The following is a 19,519-nucleotide window of genomic DNA, read 5'->3' as shown; positions in this document are numbered from 1 at the left end:
TTGATGTCGGTGACTCCCGGGGTCCATGTGTCGGTGTCAGCGACCCCCAGGTGGTCCCCCTGTCCGGATGTCTGAGACCCCTGGGTGGTTCCCGTGTCCGCACGCGGCTGTCAGCGACCCCCGGGTGGTTCCACGGGCTCCGGGTCAGCGACCCCCGGGGCCGTCCTCGACGTCGGGCACTCCTGCGGGCGATGCTTGTGGGCGCCCCGCTGCGAGTCCCTGCTGCCCTCCCCACGCCAGCCCTGTCCGTCCGAGGGCGCCGGCCTGGGGGGCGGTTCCCGGCCGTCCAGTCCCTACGGTAAGGGACCCACGCGGGACCCACATAGGCCCACGTCCGGCCCGCGCGGATTCCGGCCCCGAGACGCGAAGGATACCTCCGCCGACACTCGCGCAGCCTGGGTCGCCTTTCCGTCGGAGGACCGAGTCCGCTCGGCGGAAAGGCCTCCCCTTTAAGGCGCGCGCCCCGGAAGCGGTACCACCGCGCGCCGGCACCGGAAGCGGGTGCGGCCGGCGGGCGGCGACGGCGGGCGGCCGGCGACGGCGGGCGGCCGGCTAGGGAGCTACCTCGAGCGGCCGGGCGGGCGTCGTTGTCGCGGTTGCGGCGCCGCTTAGGCTCGGGCTGGCCCGGCGCGGCCTCGGGCTGCCCATGGGGCGCAGGAGGCCGGGCCGGTGACGCCGGACGCCCATGGACGCCCCTGAGGAGCCGGTGCCGCCGGTGATCTACACCATGGAGAACAAACCCATCGTCACCTGTGAGTGCCCGGCGGCGCGGGAGGGGGCGGCAGCCGCGGCGTGCAGCCCGGCCCAGGTCGCCGGCCCCTCGGCCCCCGCGGCCCGGCTCCCGCGCTCCCGGCCTGGCCGCTTCCTGGAATGGAGGTGTGGCCGGGGCGGCGGCTGCGGCGGGGCCCTGACCCCGCGGGCGACCTCCGACCTCCCCGGGGCCGACCTCGTATCTCTCTCTTCTGGAGGCGACCTCTGACCTCCTCAGGGACGCTCTTCTGGTTGTCCGGCTGCAGTTGGACAGCGCCTGGGGCGCGCCCCGAGGGGGCGCCGCTGTGCGCCCCGTCCGGCTGCAGGCTCGGCAGCTTGCCCCGCTCGGGCCGGTCCTTCCCGGCGGGGACGGTCTCCTCCAGGCGCGCTGTTTCCTCCGGTCCCGCAGAGGGTCTCCCGGCTCTGCGAGCGTGGACGAAGTTTGCGTGCGGTTGTCGTGTTTGTTAGGAGACGGGGGTTTGTACTCAGTAACGTGCTAAGCAGTGGAAGACTCAGGAGCCCCGTCGGCCGTGCCCAGCTGCACTTGCCTGGGCACAGCGGCTCTGCCGGGCCGGGACCGCGAACCAGGGCCCTTCCCCGCAGGCCGCTCAGGCACTTCCGAGACGCTGGCACAGAGCAGAAACCCATTTCACAGATGAGGCTGCAAAGGTTCGATGAGCTCATCCACGCCCTGGACCACTGGACTGGTGCCTCTTCGTTTTGAGTGTCGGGGTTTTTTTTTTTTGGCGCCACATTTACTCATCCACAAAGGAATTGTTTTCCTGTTACAGAAAAATTTCCTCTAACTTTTACAACCATAACTTCGGAATTAAATACTTTCAGAAACACTGAGCTTACGGAAAGTGTTGAAACGTTGGCTGACATTTTGATGACTTGCAGACAGGTGTTTCAGACTATTAGGATTTTTGACCTCTGACAGTGTTCTTATCCTCAGTTAATTTTTTCAGATGGTGTTCCACACTTTGAAAGGAAGCACTCTTTCTACAGCAACATCCAGGCAGGCACTTAGCCCCTAGTAGATGGTTCTGTAGGTCATGAGCCTTCTCTTGTCTCTCTCTCTCTCTTACTCCCCTCGTATGCTTTCTCTTGTCAGATCCCTGAGAAATTGTATATTTAAAGTTGAAGTCTGTTGCTTTATCTTTAGCTGATACACTTTCTCAGGGAAAGGGACGGTGTCACATCTAAATTTGGACACTTGCACAGTTCGAAGCTGTTTTCTCTTTTCACCAGGACAGCTGCAGGTCTTGCTCAAGACTGCACTTTAGTCGAGGGAACAGGTGTGTGTAGAGCTGATCTGGGGCCCTGCCCCAGGTGCCTTCTGTACCCTCAGGGAAGAGGAGCCAGGCTCGGAGTGGTCTTCCTGTTAGGTTTCAGTGTCTTCCAGACGCTGGAGACTCCTCCCCATGTGCCCTGCACACTGTGAGTGCTGGATCAGTATTGCCTGTAGAAACATTAACAAGTCTAATTATATCTCATACATACCCCTTAGCTTACATGTCATAGCAGTGTTTCTATGGGCGTTATGTAAATACATATCTGAAGAGAAAGTTCAGCCTTGGGTTGGGTTCAGCCTTGACTAAACAGGTAAATCGTTACCCTAGTAGTGTTTGAGATGGGGGTCTAGTGTTTAGTTTCATACGCGCATGCAGGACAGACAGCTAAAGGATAGTTTCCTTTCCTACAGATTTATTGTAAAAGCTATGTTGGGGGAGGTTTTTCCGGTGTTTAAAACTGTTGTCTGTACTGATGGTATCTCTGTTTTAAAAGGCACAATCATTCATTCATTGGAGTCTCAGAAAAGAAAGTGGCTTCAGTAAACTTTCAGAGAAAGTTACCTTAAAAATTTAAAAAGATCCCTTTAAAAGTTAAAGACTTTTTAAGTTTTAGGAAGGCTGACTTCATTTTGGTGTGTCTGGGACTGAAGCTGCGGTAAAGCACTTGCTGTCCTGGTTTCACGTTATACTTTCTTTATTTTGTTCCATTCTTTCAGCTGCACATGTGTTGAAGGGAGCCGCTAGTGTAAGCAATGTAGGCAAAGGTAGTAGGAAAATTGCTTTAAAAAAATCCATCTGGAGGCTTTGCTGTTGTGTACATAGCTCCTTTAGTATGCAGCATTTTAGTTTTCAAAAGTCTGTTTAATACTTTCCCAGCCATTGCACCCTGAGGAGGTCTGTGTTTGTTCGTTGTAAAATGAGAGCAGAGTTTGTGCTCGTTTTCAATTTTTTTCATAGGATTTAGAATGTTTTACTTTGAGTGAAAGCGAATTGTGCATCAGCCTTTCTGAGAAGAATGTAGAATGTTACCAGTTCAGGTAAATTTAGGAACTGTTCATTTGTGGCCGTGAGAAGAGTGGAAAGTCCCCAGAGGTTAGGGGTAAACAGAATACATCATTCCTTGAAAACCTTGCTAAATTATTTTAATAATATTCTGAAGATACCTCAGAGTTTTAATGGCCTTTAGTCCGTAATTAAAATTTCCCGAAGCTGCTGCCTGACTGCCTCTGGTGCAGGGTGACTACCTCTGTGGAGGATCTGCTTAGACTCCAGGCCTGGTGAAGCTTCTGAATACTGGAGGATGTGTCTGAAATGCACAGGGGTGTCCACCACGCAGTCTGCGGTACTAGTGGTGTGATGACATTGGGCGATGAATCACCTGGTCATAGCAATGTGAATACCTGTAGTATAACTGACTAATCATGAAAGATACACAGTGAAACAAACAAATCCGTCAGATCCACTTGATCTAAATTTGAGTTAGAGCGTAGATTTTTTTATTTTCAACCACTGGATCAGTTCTCTGCTTTGGAATAAAGACCGAGGTTTCTGACCCAAGGGTATGTTAGGAAAGAGATGTTCCTTTCCCAGCTATCTCATTTAGCAGACAAAGCTATTATAATTCCACTGATTTGTGGCTTTTCTTTATTGGCTGTTGGCATCCTACCTAAGATAGCACATAACTATCGACGTGGAATTGGGTAGTATCTGAAAAACAACAGTGTTCATTCGAATGATCTGTTCTCACCCAGTCACATCGGATGGTGCTGCTTTAATTTTTCTCAGTCTCTATATTTAGGGTTCCAGATCTGACATCATGAATTTTCAAAGGGGGGAAAAGGCAACAAAACTGAGCAGATCCGTAATGCTTGTTACCTGGTTGGATTTTGGGTTTTCCCCCCTGTAGGTTAAAGTTTTTAAATTTGTACATTGCAATTTTCTATCAAGCGTGAAAGTATGGTGCTTGTGATTTAACCACTCTCAATTTCATTGCCAGAAAAGTAACTTAAAATGCCCTCTTTTTAAACTGATACACATAAATGCAGGTCTTGGTCCATATTGAATCCTTAAGCCAGTAGGGAACCAGCTGTTGAGAAGCGGCAGAAACATTTCTCCTTAGGAAACCGCAGCTCCATGGGGTGTATTTGGAGGGCAGGGACTAAGGCATTAGTATCTGTACTTCCTTTGGTTTAGAAATCACTTCAGACTTCCCTCGTGGTCCAGTGGTTAAGAATCCGTCTGCCAGTTCAGGGGACACAGGTTCGATCTCTGGTCTGGGAAGATCCCGCGTGGTGCAGAGCAACTAAGTCCGTGCGCCACAACTACTGAGCCTGTGCTCTAGAGTCCAGGAGCCACAACTACTGAGCCCACATGCTTAGAGCCCATGCTCCGCAACAAGAGAAGCCAGCACAGTGAGAAGCCCGTGCACTGCAACGAAGAGTAGCCCCCGTTCGCTGCAACTAGAGAAAGCCCGCGTGTAGCAACGAAGACCCAACACAGCCAAAAATAAAAATAAATAAATAAATATTTAAAAGAAGAAGAAGAAGAAGAAGAAGAAATCGCTTCTACCTGTGCGTGGTTAGAAACAGGCAGGACTTACTGTGTGACTACTTCCTCGTCTGTGAAATAGGGACAGGGATGGTACCAGTCTCAGAGGGTTGACGTGGGGATTGAATGGGTATGTGTAAAGCACTCGGAAGAGTGATGGGTGTGCAGAAAGAATGTCAGCTACTCAGGAGAGACTTCTCAGTTTTCTCTGTTCACGGTGGTCTTAGTGTCTTCAGTAATTTTTTCATGGCACCTCTAGGCTGAAAAGAATATTTAATAATTCCATTTATTAAGTAGTTAGGTTCAAATAATTTTATTGAGTATTATGTCCTAACAGTAGTTATTTGAAAAAAAATACACATAAATTGGAGGAAAATTTTTGTTTCATTCTTAGATATAACCACAATAACATACTAGGGACGGCCACACCTGTTGGGCGCTGCGCAGCTTCTCTAGCCTGGGAATCCGGTTGGACGCCGCTGCTTTGTTTATTTGACTGTGGAGGGGGTGATTCTTGGCCTTTTATTACAGCAGTTACCCTGTTTTGTGATGAGAATGATGGCATTGAAAGAACTGTAGCACGAGGTAGTATTGAAACTGATGAACTCAGCTGGGGCCTGGGACATCTTCAGTATTGCTGTTTCCCCTCAAAAATTTGGAACACCCCTTGGGCCCTCTCTGGGTTTGCTGCGGTACCCTGAGCACCTGGGCACGCATTTGGGAACCCATGTTACTAGTATGTTAGCCCAACTCTAGGGTGGATTCAATTGAACCAATAATTCAGAAGTGAAAAGCTTCCTTTTCCACTTGAACGTCAGCTCGTGTGCCTGATTTACAAGGTGTGTTTCTGAAGAGTTTCTAGTAAAGTTTGGTTTATGCAATGAGACTCAGGGGTCTGATTTTTCTTTTTATTTAAGCACTGATGAATCTCTGAAGTAATCAAGCATGGCAGACATAACACATGAGCCGGTCTTTCCCTAGAAAGGAACTGACAGCATGGTGGTTGGTCCACACAACAGGAGGTAGGAAAGGCCACCTTGGTTACCTTTTATTGAAAAGGCCAGTGACTTACTGAAGAATTTTTTGTCTAAAAAAACTTTTTTGCCAGTACGGAGTGGAGTCTCTTTTGCACAACTTGGTGCGTGGTCTCCCAGGGGCTCCCTGTTGATCTCGGGGCCCTCTGCTCTGGCCTGGGGGCTTCGGATCTAGATGACAGACCACGGGAGGGGGACTGTGCAGCCTCAGATTCTCCTGATCACCCCTCTCTCTCACAGTCTCCCTGCTGGCGTTTGCCCACAGCCTCCTGGGCTTTCTCTCCTCCCTTTATATCACCTTTCCTTCTGTCCTTTCCTCCCTTCTGCCCCTGCCTTCAGTCAAATCGTTCCTTTGGAACTGCTCTTAACATGAATTTTAAATGTATTCACAGTATTTTGCACTTAGAGAATATTTGGTTTTTAAATTTAGAATTGATGACCTTGTAGTCATTCCCAACTTCTTTTTTTCTGTCACAACCAACATTCAGTCTACCAGCAAATAGCATTCTGTCTTTGAATTGATCTAGAATTCAGCCCCTTTTCCCCACCTTCACTGCTGCTCCCCCAAACCCCAGCCCCCTTCATCTCTCCCTGGGACCCCAGCAGCCTCCCAGCTGGCCACGCCATTTCCAGCCTGGCCCTTGAAGCTCGTTCTCTCTGGGGTTGAAGGCAGTCTCTCTAAGAAAGAAGTACAGCATGTAATTCCTCTGCTCAGGACCCTCCAGGGGCCACCCACCTTCTCAGTGTAATATTCCCAGACCTTCCCATGGGCTCTGAGACCCTCTGCGGCCTACCGCCCCCTGGCCCCAACACTGGCCTCCTGGCTGTGCCTTTAACCACTTGGTTCCTACAGCCCCTGTTCCCGTGGTGCCCTCATTGCTTTCCTGACCTGCTGGGTGCTTCCCTCCTGCTCCCTGGGCTGCTCATGTGCCACTTCCCAGGCCTGGTTAGGGTTTGGCATCGCGTCGACTTTATTCAGTCTTATTGGCTCAGCACCTGCATGATAGAACATTTGTTTTTTCATGGTTGATTGTTTCTCTTCACCCCTAACCCAGGCTGCCCGCACACTGGAATGTGAGGTTCAGAATTGCGGGAACTGTATCTGTTATGATCACTGCTGTGTTTCTGGCACCTGGACGGTGCTGAGCACGTAGTTGGTGCTCAGTACATATTTGTTGAAGAAATCAAATCAATAAATGAGTAAACACTACTGTAAAGGGAAGACTGTGTTATATGTCATTGAATGCTTCCATAAGGTAGGCGCTTTTGATGGTGTAAAGTTATTTTATTTCATCAAGATCATTTTGTTAGAATTTGAATCCTGATTACTCAGACTTGTTTTTAGGTAAACTGCTATGCACTTAGTTGTTTTTTTTTTTTTCTTTTTGATACTGGGACATTCTCTGTTTGGAGTTTTTGAATTGAGGAAATACATGTTAATCCAGTAAAAGCAAAGCTCGGTGGTATGGTAGGGACCATAATCTTTGACATGGTCCTTCGGAGTTGTGTTCAGATATGCTTTCTTTACTATAAGTCAAAAATTTAGCTATGACCAAAACAAAGCATTCTCAGGTCGATGATTCAGCTTCTGCTGTGGAACATTTACGATTGAGGGACTGTCAACCTGACATTTGGATGAAGCCTTGAAAGAAGATATAGCTGTAACTCTTCGAAAAGAAACTTTAACCTTAAATGTGTATAAATAAAAGCAGGAATACATTTTCATTATAAAGAATGGAATCTAGAAGTGTAATTGCTGGGTCAGAAGGGGGGAGCAGTTTACATTTTGAAACCTGCCCCTGAATCACCCTGTGAAAAAGCTGTCCTCTGAGATATACTCTGCCCCACTGGATGGGAGTCATCTTTTTAATCTTTGCCAATCTGATGGATGACTTTTTCTGAACAGCTTTATTAAGAGCTCTAATCTACATACTATAAAATTAATATCCATTGTACATGTATAGTCCTCTGACTGTTCGTAAATATTCAGAGTGGTGCAGCTATCACCGTAATTCAGTTCTAGAACATTTCCATCACCTCAAGAACTTGTTAGCAGTCAATCTCTGCTCCTATCCCCAGGCCTAGGCAGCCACTAATTTGCTTTCTGTCCCTATAAATTTGCGTTTTATAGACATTTCAAAGAAGTGAATCACGTAATATGCTCTCTTCTGTCCGCTTCTTTCACTCTGCAGTTTCTGAGGTTCATCCGTGTTGCACCAACTATAATTTGCTCCTTTTTTATTGCTGACTAGTATTCCACTGTGTGGATGGACCACGTCTGGTTTATCCATTCGCCAGTTGATGGACATTTGGATCGTTTCCAACTTTTTGTCATGAGTAATGCTGCTCTGTACATTTGCATGAGTTGTAAGGTTTCACTGTATTTTCTTGCTATATGTCCTTTATCAGATAGATGATTTGCAAATGTTTGGTCCTGATCTTTGGTTGTCTTTCAGTTAATGTATTTTGAAGTACAAACATTTTAAATTTCGATGAAATCCAGTTACCAATTTTTTTTTTCCTATGGATTGTACTTTCAATATCATACCTAAGAACTCTTTGCCCAGCCCAAGGCCATCAGAGTTGTTTTGGTGTTATATACCTGAAAATTAGTGAGGTTCTTTTTATGTGTTTACTCGTGCTTGGACCTCTTCTGAATTGCCTGTTCATCTGGGTTTACTTTGACATATGAGAAGTGTGGCCAAAAACATACCTAAAAGATGAATTGGTATAGCACTAGGAAAGATGTACATTCTATTTTTGTATTTTATACCGTATGTATTAGTTTTCTAGGGCTGCTGTAACAAATTACCAGAAACTGGATGGCTTGAAACAACAGAAATTTATTCTCTCACCGTTCTGGAGACCAGAAGTTGAAAATCAGAGTATCAGCAAGGCTGTACTCCCTCCCAAGGCTTTTGGGGGGTGGGTGGGGTGGGAATCCTTTCTTGCCTCTTTCCAGCTCCCAGAAATCCTTGGCATTCCTTGGCTTGTAGCCACATCACTCCAGTCTCTTCCTTGTCTTCACACGGCTTTCTCTCTCCCTGGGTTTTCCCTTCTGTCTCTTGTCTGACCTGACAAGTGACCTCTTGTCATTGGACTTAGGTCCCATCCATATATGATCTGAAGTGATCTTATTTGAGAGCCTGAGCTTAATCACATCTGTAAAGACCCCTTTTCCAAATAAGGTTCATTCTCAGGTTCTGGGGTGTCAAGACGTGGACAGATCTTTTGGGCGCCCTGTTCAGCTCCTTCATTACAGTGTCTGCATTGGCATTCAGGTGCACGTCGGCTGGCATCCATCGTGTGTCTTTGGTTTTATATCACTTCTTCTGTCCTTGGAGGCTTGTCCTCATTGTGCTCCTGACCAAGGAGCAGTTCCCTGGCATCTGGAATTTTGGGCTTGAGATGTTGATACAAGGTGGGATGATCTCTTAGGAAAAGATGAACGTTTTCTGCAATCTCTCTTTCCCTCTTTTTTCCCCTAGGGAAATAAATGCTTTTGTATTCCTGCACAAGTGTTACGTGATGTTTCATTCCTCAATATTATTTTAGGCCTTTGTTTGCAAAATTTTTTAAAAAGTGAGCAGAGAAATTATGAAGAAACTGACAGTAGCCTTAGAGGTTGGTTTCACCATGGAGTGGGATATGTTTGGAAGTTTTCTTATTTTTAACAGATCTGTTTAGTGTTTGGAAGGTGCTGCATAAGTTTCAGAGCTGAAATTTTAGGTAGAGCCTTGGAACTAACAATAACACCTGTGGTAACAATTTTTACTACATCCGTAGCTCACCGTTTGTAGGCACTCCTAGTCTGGCTGGGTCAGCCCAAAAGTTTCTAGGCATTGAGGTGCACAGTGGGAAGGGCCGTCAGGTCATTTTGAGGTTGAAGACCCGAGGGCCAATTTCGCTGTGCCTGACCAGGACCCCTCAGTGTCTGGGAGCGCGGCGAGGACCTGCAGCAAGGTGGCGCCTCCTCCGCCCCCACCACCTTACCTAGTGGTCGGGGTGTCAGACGCTGCCCACCCACACGGAAGGGGGGATTGTCCCTGAAATTACCCCTGAGAGAAAGCCTTTGCCAGAGAGTTAAGTAAGATAAAAATATCTCTTCCTTCAGTTCAGCAGTCGAAGAACTGAGTAGGGCAGCCGTACTGGAAAATTTTAGTGTAATCTTACTCATTCTAAAATTAAATTTATACTCTGAGAACTTGACAGCCAGCACCGTCATTGCATCTGCTGTAGGATATCCTGTCCTTTGGGGGCCCTGAATTGTCTAGTGTAGAACATGAGGGGGTTGGGCTAGATTTGCTGTCAGCGAAGGTGTACTCAGCATCTCTTCTGTGCCAGGCGCTGTTGCAGGTGCTTGGGTTACACCTGTGAGCAAAGACCCCAGCCCTCTTAGAGCTTACATTCCAGCAAGAGGAGATAGACAGTGTACATACATAGTAAATTGTGTAATGTAATAGGTGATACGTGCTAGGCCAAAAAGGAGAAAGAGAAAAGGGTAAGAGAAATGGCAGAAGTGTTAACATTTCAAACTTTTTATTACAAAAACTTGCAAATATGTAAAAAGAAATAGAATTGTGTGAAGAAACCTTACAAACCTATCGCTCAACTTCAACAATTGAATGAATGTCAATCTTGCTTCTTTATACCCCCCATTCCTTCCAATCCTATGTTATTTTGAAGCAAATCTCAGGCATCACACATTTATCGGTAAATGTATGTGTTACGGACTGAATATTTGTGCCGGCCCAAATTCATATAGTGAAGCCCAAGCCCCTAATGTGGTGGTATTTCTGGGAGGTCATCAGGGTTGGCTTGGGTCATGAGGGTGGGTACCTTATGGTGGGGTCACTGACCTCATAAGAAGAGGAGAGATTGGGGGGCACTTGCGCTCTGCAAGTCAGGAAGGAGAGCCCTCCCTGGGAACACAGTCAGGCACCTTGCACTCCAGCCTCCAGAACGCGGAGGAAAACAATTGTGTTGTTTAAGCCACTCCATCTGGGGTGTTCTGTCATGGCAGCCTGAGCTAAGACAGTATGATCTCTAAAAGACAAGGACTTCTAAAAAACATAACTGCAAAACTTTTATGGCATCTAAATAAAACAATTCCTTAGTATCAAATACTCAGCGTTTACATTTCCAACATGTCTGAAATGTCTTTTTTTTAAAAATTCTTTGAATTATTTAGTATCCAACTAGGTTTTTAGATGAATGTCTTGTCTCTCCTGCAATCTTGATTTCCCCCCATCCCTCTTTTGCTCCTTGCAGCTTCTTGAAGAGCCCAGGGGGTGTGTCTTGTGGTCCCCTGCCTGGACTGCGCCAGCTGTGTCCTGTGGTGTCCTTGAACCATCCTCTGTCCTCTGTTTCCTGTAGGGTGTCAGAGCCCGAGTCTGGGTCAGAATGCAGTTTGGATTTTTCTGGCAAGACTTGCACAGGTGGTGGTGTGTTCTTCTGTCAGCAGGCGCAATAATGTCTGGTGGTGTCTCTTTTTGTGATGTTAGCAGATATTTATTCTCACATCATTAATTCCCTAAGGGTTGCAAAACTGTGCTATTTATTCTAATTTTACCATTTCTTCATTTATTATCTGAAAGATTTCTGTAAAGAGTGTGTATTTGTACACACACACACGCACACGCACACACATTTGTTTCTGTTCTTCGGTTACCCAGTGGTATAGTTTGTGTAGGAAAGGCAGACCAAATGCTTGATTCTTCTTTACATAACTTCTCAAAATGAGTTAGTTCACTAGTATTCTTCATTGGTGATCAATTAGCTTTTACTTATTTTTATTTTATTTTTGTAGTATCATTATGAACTTAAGGATTTAAACACACTTGGTTGGTTTCAGTCCATCGCACTTGTTATCCTTACTGATGGGCAGGCTCCCTCTTTGCCAGCGGGCTTGTGAGTGTAGGAATCTTTGTTAGTTTCCTTGCTCTCTGGTATGAGGCAATGTTCCAGACTCATTTTGTGCATTTCCTGTCCTGGACCTGGAGTAGCCATTCTCCAGGGAGCCCTGATTCCTTCTAGTGGGAGATGGTATTCGGAGACCCCAGTCTGTGTGCTTGGGCTTCTAGTTGCTGCTGGGCTTTTTCAGGGGGCAGAGCTAGGAATTTAAAGGCGGAAGCACATCCTGAGTTCACTTTGATCTTTTCAATTCAAATTCAGCACTTCAGGGTTTTATTTAACCGCTCTTTCCTCTATATTTGCTTTCTTCCTGCTCTTTTATATTTTCTTTCTTCCAGTTTTCAGGGATGCTTGGGGATGATAGTGTTAGAGCGAGGTCCTCAGACTGGATCAGAATCCAGTGGAGCGCTCGTTGGAACCTGAGGCAAGGCCCCACCGCAGAGTTTCTGACTGAGCAGGTATGGGGTGGGGCCTGGGAACCAGCACTTGTAACAAACACCCAGACGATGCTGGCGCTGCAGCTCCAGGGAACTGCTTACTCCACCTTCCACAGCCTCTGAATAACACTTTAACTCTGCCGTCAACAATGTGACTCGTGAAGATAGACCTAAAACTTTTTTAGTAGTTCTTTGTGGCATTTGGATATGTTACCCCACTAGGAATGAATAGTCAAATTTCTACTAACTGCACATATATTTAATAACCTCATTTGTTTTATTTTTTCCTGATATTTTTAGGGAAAGCTTTTTAAAAATTTAATTTGTTTTATAATTATATAAAATACTTACATGCTTCCAAAGGCAAATCTACCAATACGATACATTTAAAACAATCTAGCGTATACCCCTGTCCTCTCTACCGTATCCCTGCCCTTACCTAAATAGTCTCCTTCTATAGGAGACATTCATACATATTTGTATTTCCCTTTCTTAGGTAAGAGATTACAAACTACACACACATTTTTCCCGCTTCGCTTTTTTTCCCTCAGCGTTTCCTGGTGGACATAGCATGTGGAGATCTTTCCCATTGCTTTTTTTTTTTTTTTTTTTCCGGTACGCGGGCCTCTCACTGATGTGGCCTCTCCCGTTGCAGAGCACAGGCTCCGGACGCACAGACTCAGCGGCCACGGCTCAAGGGCCCAGCCGCTCTGGGGCATGTGGGATCTTCCCAGACCGGGGCACGAACCCGTGTCCCCTGCATCGATCGGCAGGCGGACTCTCAACCACTGAGCCACCAGGGAAGCGCTCCCATTGCTTTTTATAGTCCCCTAGAACTCTGTCATGTCCATGTGCCGTGGTTTATTCCACCGGTCTCCCATCAGTGGAATTTGAATGGTTTCATCTCTTGCTGTTTGACATAGTCTTGCATTGAATAGCCTCGCGTGTGTGTCTGTCTTCTCATTTTCCCTGTGTACCTGTCGGGGTAGAGCGCTGCAAGGATTGCTGGGACTGTGGTAAACACTTAGTCTTGCTAGATGTTTTCAAACCCCTTTCATAATGGCGCGCCTTTTGAAAACTGCAGTTAGACCACATTGAGAAAGAGAGTGGTCTTTGCACAGACCTCAGGGAGGTGAAGGGGAAATGCAGGCAGAGAGCGGTTTGGGAACCCTCCTATCCAAAGCCTCAGGTCAGGGGCGTGCCTGGAGCGAGCAAAAGACCTCTTCCTGAACTTGCAAATGCTGTGATTCAAACTGCTACAGTCTTACTGTATTTCCTTCATTTTAACAATATGTAAACCTTCAAAGGCTGATTCTTCAGTCTTCTCGTATTTTGATGCATTCATCCGATCTTTCTTTTTCTGTTGGAACTCTTCAGTTTTAAGTCTAGTGTGGTGTCCGAGTGCTAGAGAAGCTGACTGCTGTCCCCCTGCTTAGAAGTGTGTACTCAGACCTCCTTAACACTTGGCATGTGTGTTAACTTGTCTTTCAGACTTCGGGACTTTCTATCTTGTGAGTGGTCTCTATGTATTGGTTGTAGTTCCTTTTCTGCAAACTCCCACAGTATGAAACTTGATTAACACTCACACATTGTACTTTGTCCCTTTGGTCACACCTGCGGGGTGGTGACTGTTGCGTAGACTGGGTTCCAGGAGTGAGGGACACAGGGTAGGGCAGGGGAGCAGGTGTGTCTGTCACAGTCAGGCTCGGGGGAAGGCTGGATGGAGCAGCCTAACATGAAAGCTAGTGATGACACGGCAGGGTGTGCTGAGTTGTGATTTAAAATCACCGTTATTTTGGAAGGCCTGACGCAGGGGATCTGTGACAACTGACGACCAAGTGTAGGCGATTCCCATCATGTCGACTGGAGGAATTACTTTTCTTTAAACTTGGCCTCTGTGGCTCAGAGCTGTGGGAGGGTTCATTTGCTTTTCTTCTCAGTATCCACCTTCCAGTAAAGGGAGCGCAGTGTTTATGTGTAGAAATGGGCCATCAGTTGCCTGGTCATTTTCGGGCACAGGCCAAACCTTAATTTCTATTAATACTTGCAGAATCTGGATACCATCTGGGTCTTTTTTGTTCTATCTTGTTAGCCTTCATTTCGTGCCCCCACCCCCAAATGTGAAAGCCTTTCATGTACAGATACTCTAGGAAGACCCCTGGGGAGGGCTTCCGTATTCCAGGAGTACGCGTTTGATAATAGTTTTCCCCATGAAAGAGCTACCAATTTGAGGCATTAATTCAATTTTATTACCACATTGACACTACACATAAATTATGGCAAGTACGTTTTACATATTATTGAATAGGCTGCAATGACTTCCCAGTTTGTGACTTTGGACTTTTTTTTGTCCATTTGAAGGTCTGTTGTACTAGAAGCTGTTGAGGAGAAATTAAGGAACGTACGGTCTGAGAGTGAGCGCATGTGTGCTTAGGGTTAAAGACAGTGCCCTCCTTAACACTTCTTGTTTTCAAATAGGAGTCTGCTGGCTAACAGTGAAGTGTAGCTTTATTTTGTTAACAGCGTGCTTAAAGAATGGCTGTTTTTTTTTTTTTGGTACGCGGGCCTCTCACTGCTGTGCCCTCTCCCGTTGCGGAGCACAGGCTCCGGACGCGCAGGCTCAGCGGCCATGGCCCACGGGCCCAGCTGCTCCGCGGCATGTGGGATCTTCCCGGACTGGGGCACGAACCCGCGTCCCCTGCATCGGCAGGCGGACTCTCAAGCACTGCGCCACCAGGGAAGCCCCTGATCCTTTCATACTTTTGTGTTAGGATTGTCACAGTTTGTATGTTTAAGTATTGGTAACAGTCGGATGCCAGTGACAGAAAGGTGCACTCTTGTTGGTGGAAGGTCTTCTGGAACCTGTGTTTTCAGCCAAGCTGTGTCAACACAGCCACTTCAGATTCCTTGGGAAACAGTAAAATGAGGAAACAGAGAAGCACCTCATAGCGGCAGCCAGGAACGCTGAGTTCAGAGCGGGCTGCCCGGTGTGGCTTGGCCCAGCTCTGGTGCTTGGGAGCCGCTTGACTCAGCTGGGTGGGCAGGTGCTGGGGGCCCTCGGTCCCGGGGCTGCTGTGAGGGCTCAGGGCACCTGTGCAGAGTGCTGTCTGAGAATGCACGGTAAACAGATGGGCCCTCTTTTAACTTTTGTTAGCTAGTTCTCTCTCTATAGTTTAGCACATCCTCCCGGATCATCAGATCAGATTACATAGTTTTTTTTGGGGGGGGGGCGGGGGGCAGCAGCGCAAATCAAATGCTTTTATTTTTCCCTTTTAAGTCTGTCATACACCTTTCATAGTTGTGTCAGTTTTTTGCGGCTGCTGTAACAAATTACGTAGACTTTGTGCCTTAAAGTAACATAGAGATATTCTCTCAGAGCTCTGGAGACCAGAAGGCTGACGTGGGTCTCCTTAGGTTAAAATCAAGCTGTGGGCAGGGCTGATCCTTCCCGAGGCTCCAGGGGAGGATCCGTTTCCTGCCTTTTCTGGCTTCTAGAGGTGCCCACGTCCTTGGCTGTCTGGGCCCTTCCGCCTTCAAAGCCAGTGACACCAGTTCAGTCTTTCTCGTGATGCCATCTCTTTGGTTGTGGCTCTTCCGCCTCCCTCTTCCCTACTTAAGGACCCTTGTGAGTACAATGGGCCTGTCCAGTAATCCAGGATCATCTCTTTAAGGTCAGCTGACTAGCAGCCTTAATCCACCTGCAGCCTTAATTCTCCTTCGCCATGTAATGTAACATGTTCCCAGGCCCCAGGGAGTAGGCCAGTTACGTAGATTTCCAACTGCCCGTAACATGTGTCTGGGAGAGAAGCATTGGAAGTAATGATTCTATAAGTATGGAAACCCTGTGTCTTTCCCAAATGAGAGGTGGCTTTTTTCAGTTTCCCCCGAGGCATAATTGGTAGCTCTGGAGCATTCAAATCGCATTTGGTAACTTACGCTACTTTTTCTGCAGACTGTTTAGTGCCAAATTCAATCTTATGTCATAACCAAGTGCTAAAATCTTTTAAAAATTATTACATAAACATTATAGGAACATTAGCAACAACGAATGTATGGCTTTTTGAACATAGATACATTTTTCTTCTAGATTAAGAGATTATGTGCCTTTATTTTAGTCTAGTTTAGACATCGCACATTCCTGAGATGCAGACTGTGAGCCCCTCTGTAATCTCCTCCCGCTAATGGAACCACTTTGCACGGTTTGGTTTGGATGTAGATTTTCAGGAGGATGAAGCATTCACTGCTTGTTTATCTGCGGGAGGCATTTTCACACAGAGCAGGACTGTGGACTCAGTTCTCTGCTCTTTAAGTATCAACGTAAGACTGATTCTGTTCTGGTTGCAATTGACTGTTAAGAATTGAAAATCTGAATTTTAAAAATGCTTTGACACTAAGTAACTTTGTGGATTTGCAGTTCTAGTGGACCCTAAAATAAAAGTTTTGTGCATAAAATGATTGAAAGTTTTCATTGCTCTTTAGGATGGTGAAGGGTGCAACAGATGATGTGTGACTGACAGTTTGTGACTGGCCCTGGCCACGGCCGGCCGAAGTGGGTCTGCCGCATCCTCACGGGTCTGTCTGGGCCTGTTACTCAGCTTTGCTTAGACTCTCATCTTAGTGATAGCATCTTGGGTCTGAAAGACTGTCTAGCCTACACGTTTCTATTTTTAGTTATAATCGACTTCTTTGAAAATTAGAGTTGTTTCAAAAATAACCAGCTTTTTACTGTTTTGGTGTTGGTCATCTGACATCCAAATGAGGGAATTCCCTGGCGGTCCAGTGGTGAGGACTCGGCGCTTTCACTGCTGTGGCCCGGGTTCAATCCCTGGTCGGGGAGCTAAGACCCCACAAGCCGTACAGCGTGGCCAAAAATAAATAAATAAAATCTGAATGATACATCTTTATCTGTAGTTATTTATGTTTCTTTGGACACGTGTTAGTGTCTTTTTACGTTGGTAAAAGTTAACTACTTTATAATTGTCCTTCTGTTTTAAAAATTTTAAGAAAATATTAAGCTGAGTTTGTTGAAATATGATCCATTTATGCTTAAGTCACTGAAATCATCTTTCTGAATTCTTCCCCCCGCCCCGTGTTTAATTAGTTCTTATCTGCTTTTAACAAAGAAAGTTTAAAATTACATGATTAATACATGAATATATGCTTCTAAAAATCTCAGAGCATGCAGTCATAATTCAGGAAATAGCGAAGGTCTGCATCAGTCATCTGACTGCATGGAACAGCAAATCTAATCACAACTGGCGTAAGTAAGAAAACAGGTTCAGATAATCAGAAACCCGGGGCTCTGCCCCCCTTTCTTGGGGAGCGTCTGAGCTGGGCTCTCCTCAGCCTTTGGGCTTAGGCCCAGCCTGGGGTCAGGTGCCAGCAAGCCTGGGCACCATCCAGACGGAGTGCCTGCGTCCCTCTGCAGAGCAAGGCCACTGTCCCCTGATGTTTCCCTTTACGTTTGAGTGGCCCCTCTGCCTGTCATCAGTCATTGCTCCTGCCTGGGTGCTGCCACGCGCCGGTGCTGATGGTCCGCAGACGCCCCTGGAGCCGCCTGTGGGTGCCCTGACTTGCCCCATCCTCATATCCACGTGTCCCCAAGTGAGTGACGAGACGCGCACACACCCACAGGGAGAGAGAGATTTATATTGGGTTGGCTGAAAGGTTCGTTCCGTTTTTTTTCCATAAGATGGCTCTGGTAGCGCCTAGTTGTCTTTAACTTCATTTGAAACAATTTGGTAAGATTGTATTGACAGCTGTCATATCGGCATGCATTTAAAAAAAAAACTTACCAAAATTGGTGAATTTTTGTGTAGCCATTTTAATATCGAAGGTGGAAGAAAAACAGCACTTTCGGCATATTATGCTAGATTATTTCAAGAAAGGTAAAGACGCAACTGAAAACACAAAAAAAGATTTGTGCAGTGTATGGAGAAGGTGCCGTGACTGATCGAAATGCCAAAAGTGGTTTGCGAAGTTTCGTGCTGGAGACTTCTCACTGGACGCTGCTCCACGGTCGGGTAGACCAGTTGAAGTTGATAGTGACCAAATCGAAACAATAATTGAGAAACAATCAACGTTATACCGTGCAGGAGATAGCCAACGTACTCAAAATATCCAACTCAAGCATTGAAAATCATTTGCACCAGCTTGGTTATGTGAATCGCTTTGGTGTTTGGGTTCCACATAGGTGAAAAAAATCCTCGACCATATTTCTGCATGCGATTCTCTACCGAAACATAACGAAAACGTTCCGTTTTTAAAACAAGTTGTGATGGGCTATGAAAAGTAGACACTGTACAATAATGTGGAACGGAAGAGATCATGGGACAGGAGAAATGAACCACCACCAACCACACCAAAGGCCGGTCTTCATTCAAAGAAGGTGATGTTGTGTATATGGTGGGGTTGGAAGGGCGTCCTCTATTAAGAGCTCCTTCCGGAAAACCAAACAATTAAGTCCAACAAGTACTGCTCCCAGTTAGACCAGCTGAAAGCAGCACCCAACGAAAAGCGTCCAGAATTAGTCAACAGAAAATCACATAATCTTCCATCAGGATAACACAAAACCACATGTTTCTTTGATGACCAGGCAAAAACGGTTACAGCTTGGCTGGGAAGTTCTGATTCATCCGTCATATTCACCAGACATTGCACCTTCAGATTTCCATTTATTTCGGTCTTTACAAAATTCTCTTAATGGAAAAAATTTCCATTCCCTGGAAGACTATAAAAGGCACCTGGAACAGTTCTTTGCTCAAAAAGATAAAAAGTTTTGGGGCTTCCCTGGTGGCGCAGTGGTTGAGAGTCCGCCTGCGGATGCAGGGGACGCGGGTTTGTGCCCCGGTCCGGGAAGATCCCACATGCCGCCGAGCGGCTGGGCCCGTGAGCCATGGCCGCTGAGCCTGTGCTCCCAGAGCCTGTGCTCCGCAACGGGAGAGGCCACAACAGTGAGAGGCCCACGTACCACAAAAAAAAAAAGATAAAATCTTTGGAAGGATGGAATTATGAAGTTGCCTGAAAAATCGCAGAGGTAATGGGGACAAAACAGTGAATATATTGTTCAGTAAGTTCTTGGTGAAAATGAAAAATGTCTTTTATTTTTACTTAAAAACTGAAGGAACTTTTTGGCCAGCCCAATATTAATGGGATTGTGCTTTGAATTACCTTTACAAATTATTTTGATGTCTCCCCTCTCTCACCAAAAAAAAAAAGAAAGAAATCTTAGTTGTTGAAATAAATAGTCTGAGTTGACTCTTTTAATAGGCCTCTTGAGTAAGAAAAATAAACACAGCAATTTTCTGAACAGGGTTCTCTGAACACATCAGTCTTAAGCCTCAATTTTGCTTCTAGTAGCTGTTTTTTAACAACTGAATCCTTATTGGGTTTTCTCATGCCCCTGTTGCCCATGGGATCAAAACAAAGTGGCTCGTAACAATTCAGACCTCAGAACTCAAATGGCTTTTCTGCTAAGTGGTTGGTCTATTTTGGGGAGCTACAAAGTATACACTGTTAATTTAATTACCTATCACATAAGCCT

General features: G+C 46.3%; 1 protein-coding gene across 2 annotated transcripts in view; it reads left to right on the top strand.

Moving 5' to 3' along the window:
- The first annotated feature begins 527 nt into the window (after positions 1-527).
- TRAPPC10 (trafficking protein particle complex subunit 10) overlaps positions 528-19,519 on the top strand; it is an 86,892-nt gene continuing 67,900 nt past the window's right edge. For both annotated transcript variants that reach the window (XM_082840183.1, XM_082840184.1), the window contains exon 1: positions 528-752. In XM_082840183.1, the coding sequence (XP_082696309.1) occupies positions 686-752 (67 nt within the window). In that variant the 5' untranslated portion in view covers positions 528-685. The remainder of the gene's footprint in view (positions 753-19,519) is intronic.

The sequence above is a fragment of the Leucopleurus acutus genome (assembly GCF_964270905.1).
Source record: "Leucopleurus acutus genome assembly, chromosome: 5".
NCBI lineage: Eukaryota > Metazoa > Chordata > Mammalia > Artiodactyla > Delphinidae > Leucopleurus > Leucopleurus acutus.
The sequence above is the reverse complement of the archived record's forward strand: the minus strand, read 5'-3'. Positions and strand labels throughout refer to the sequence as shown.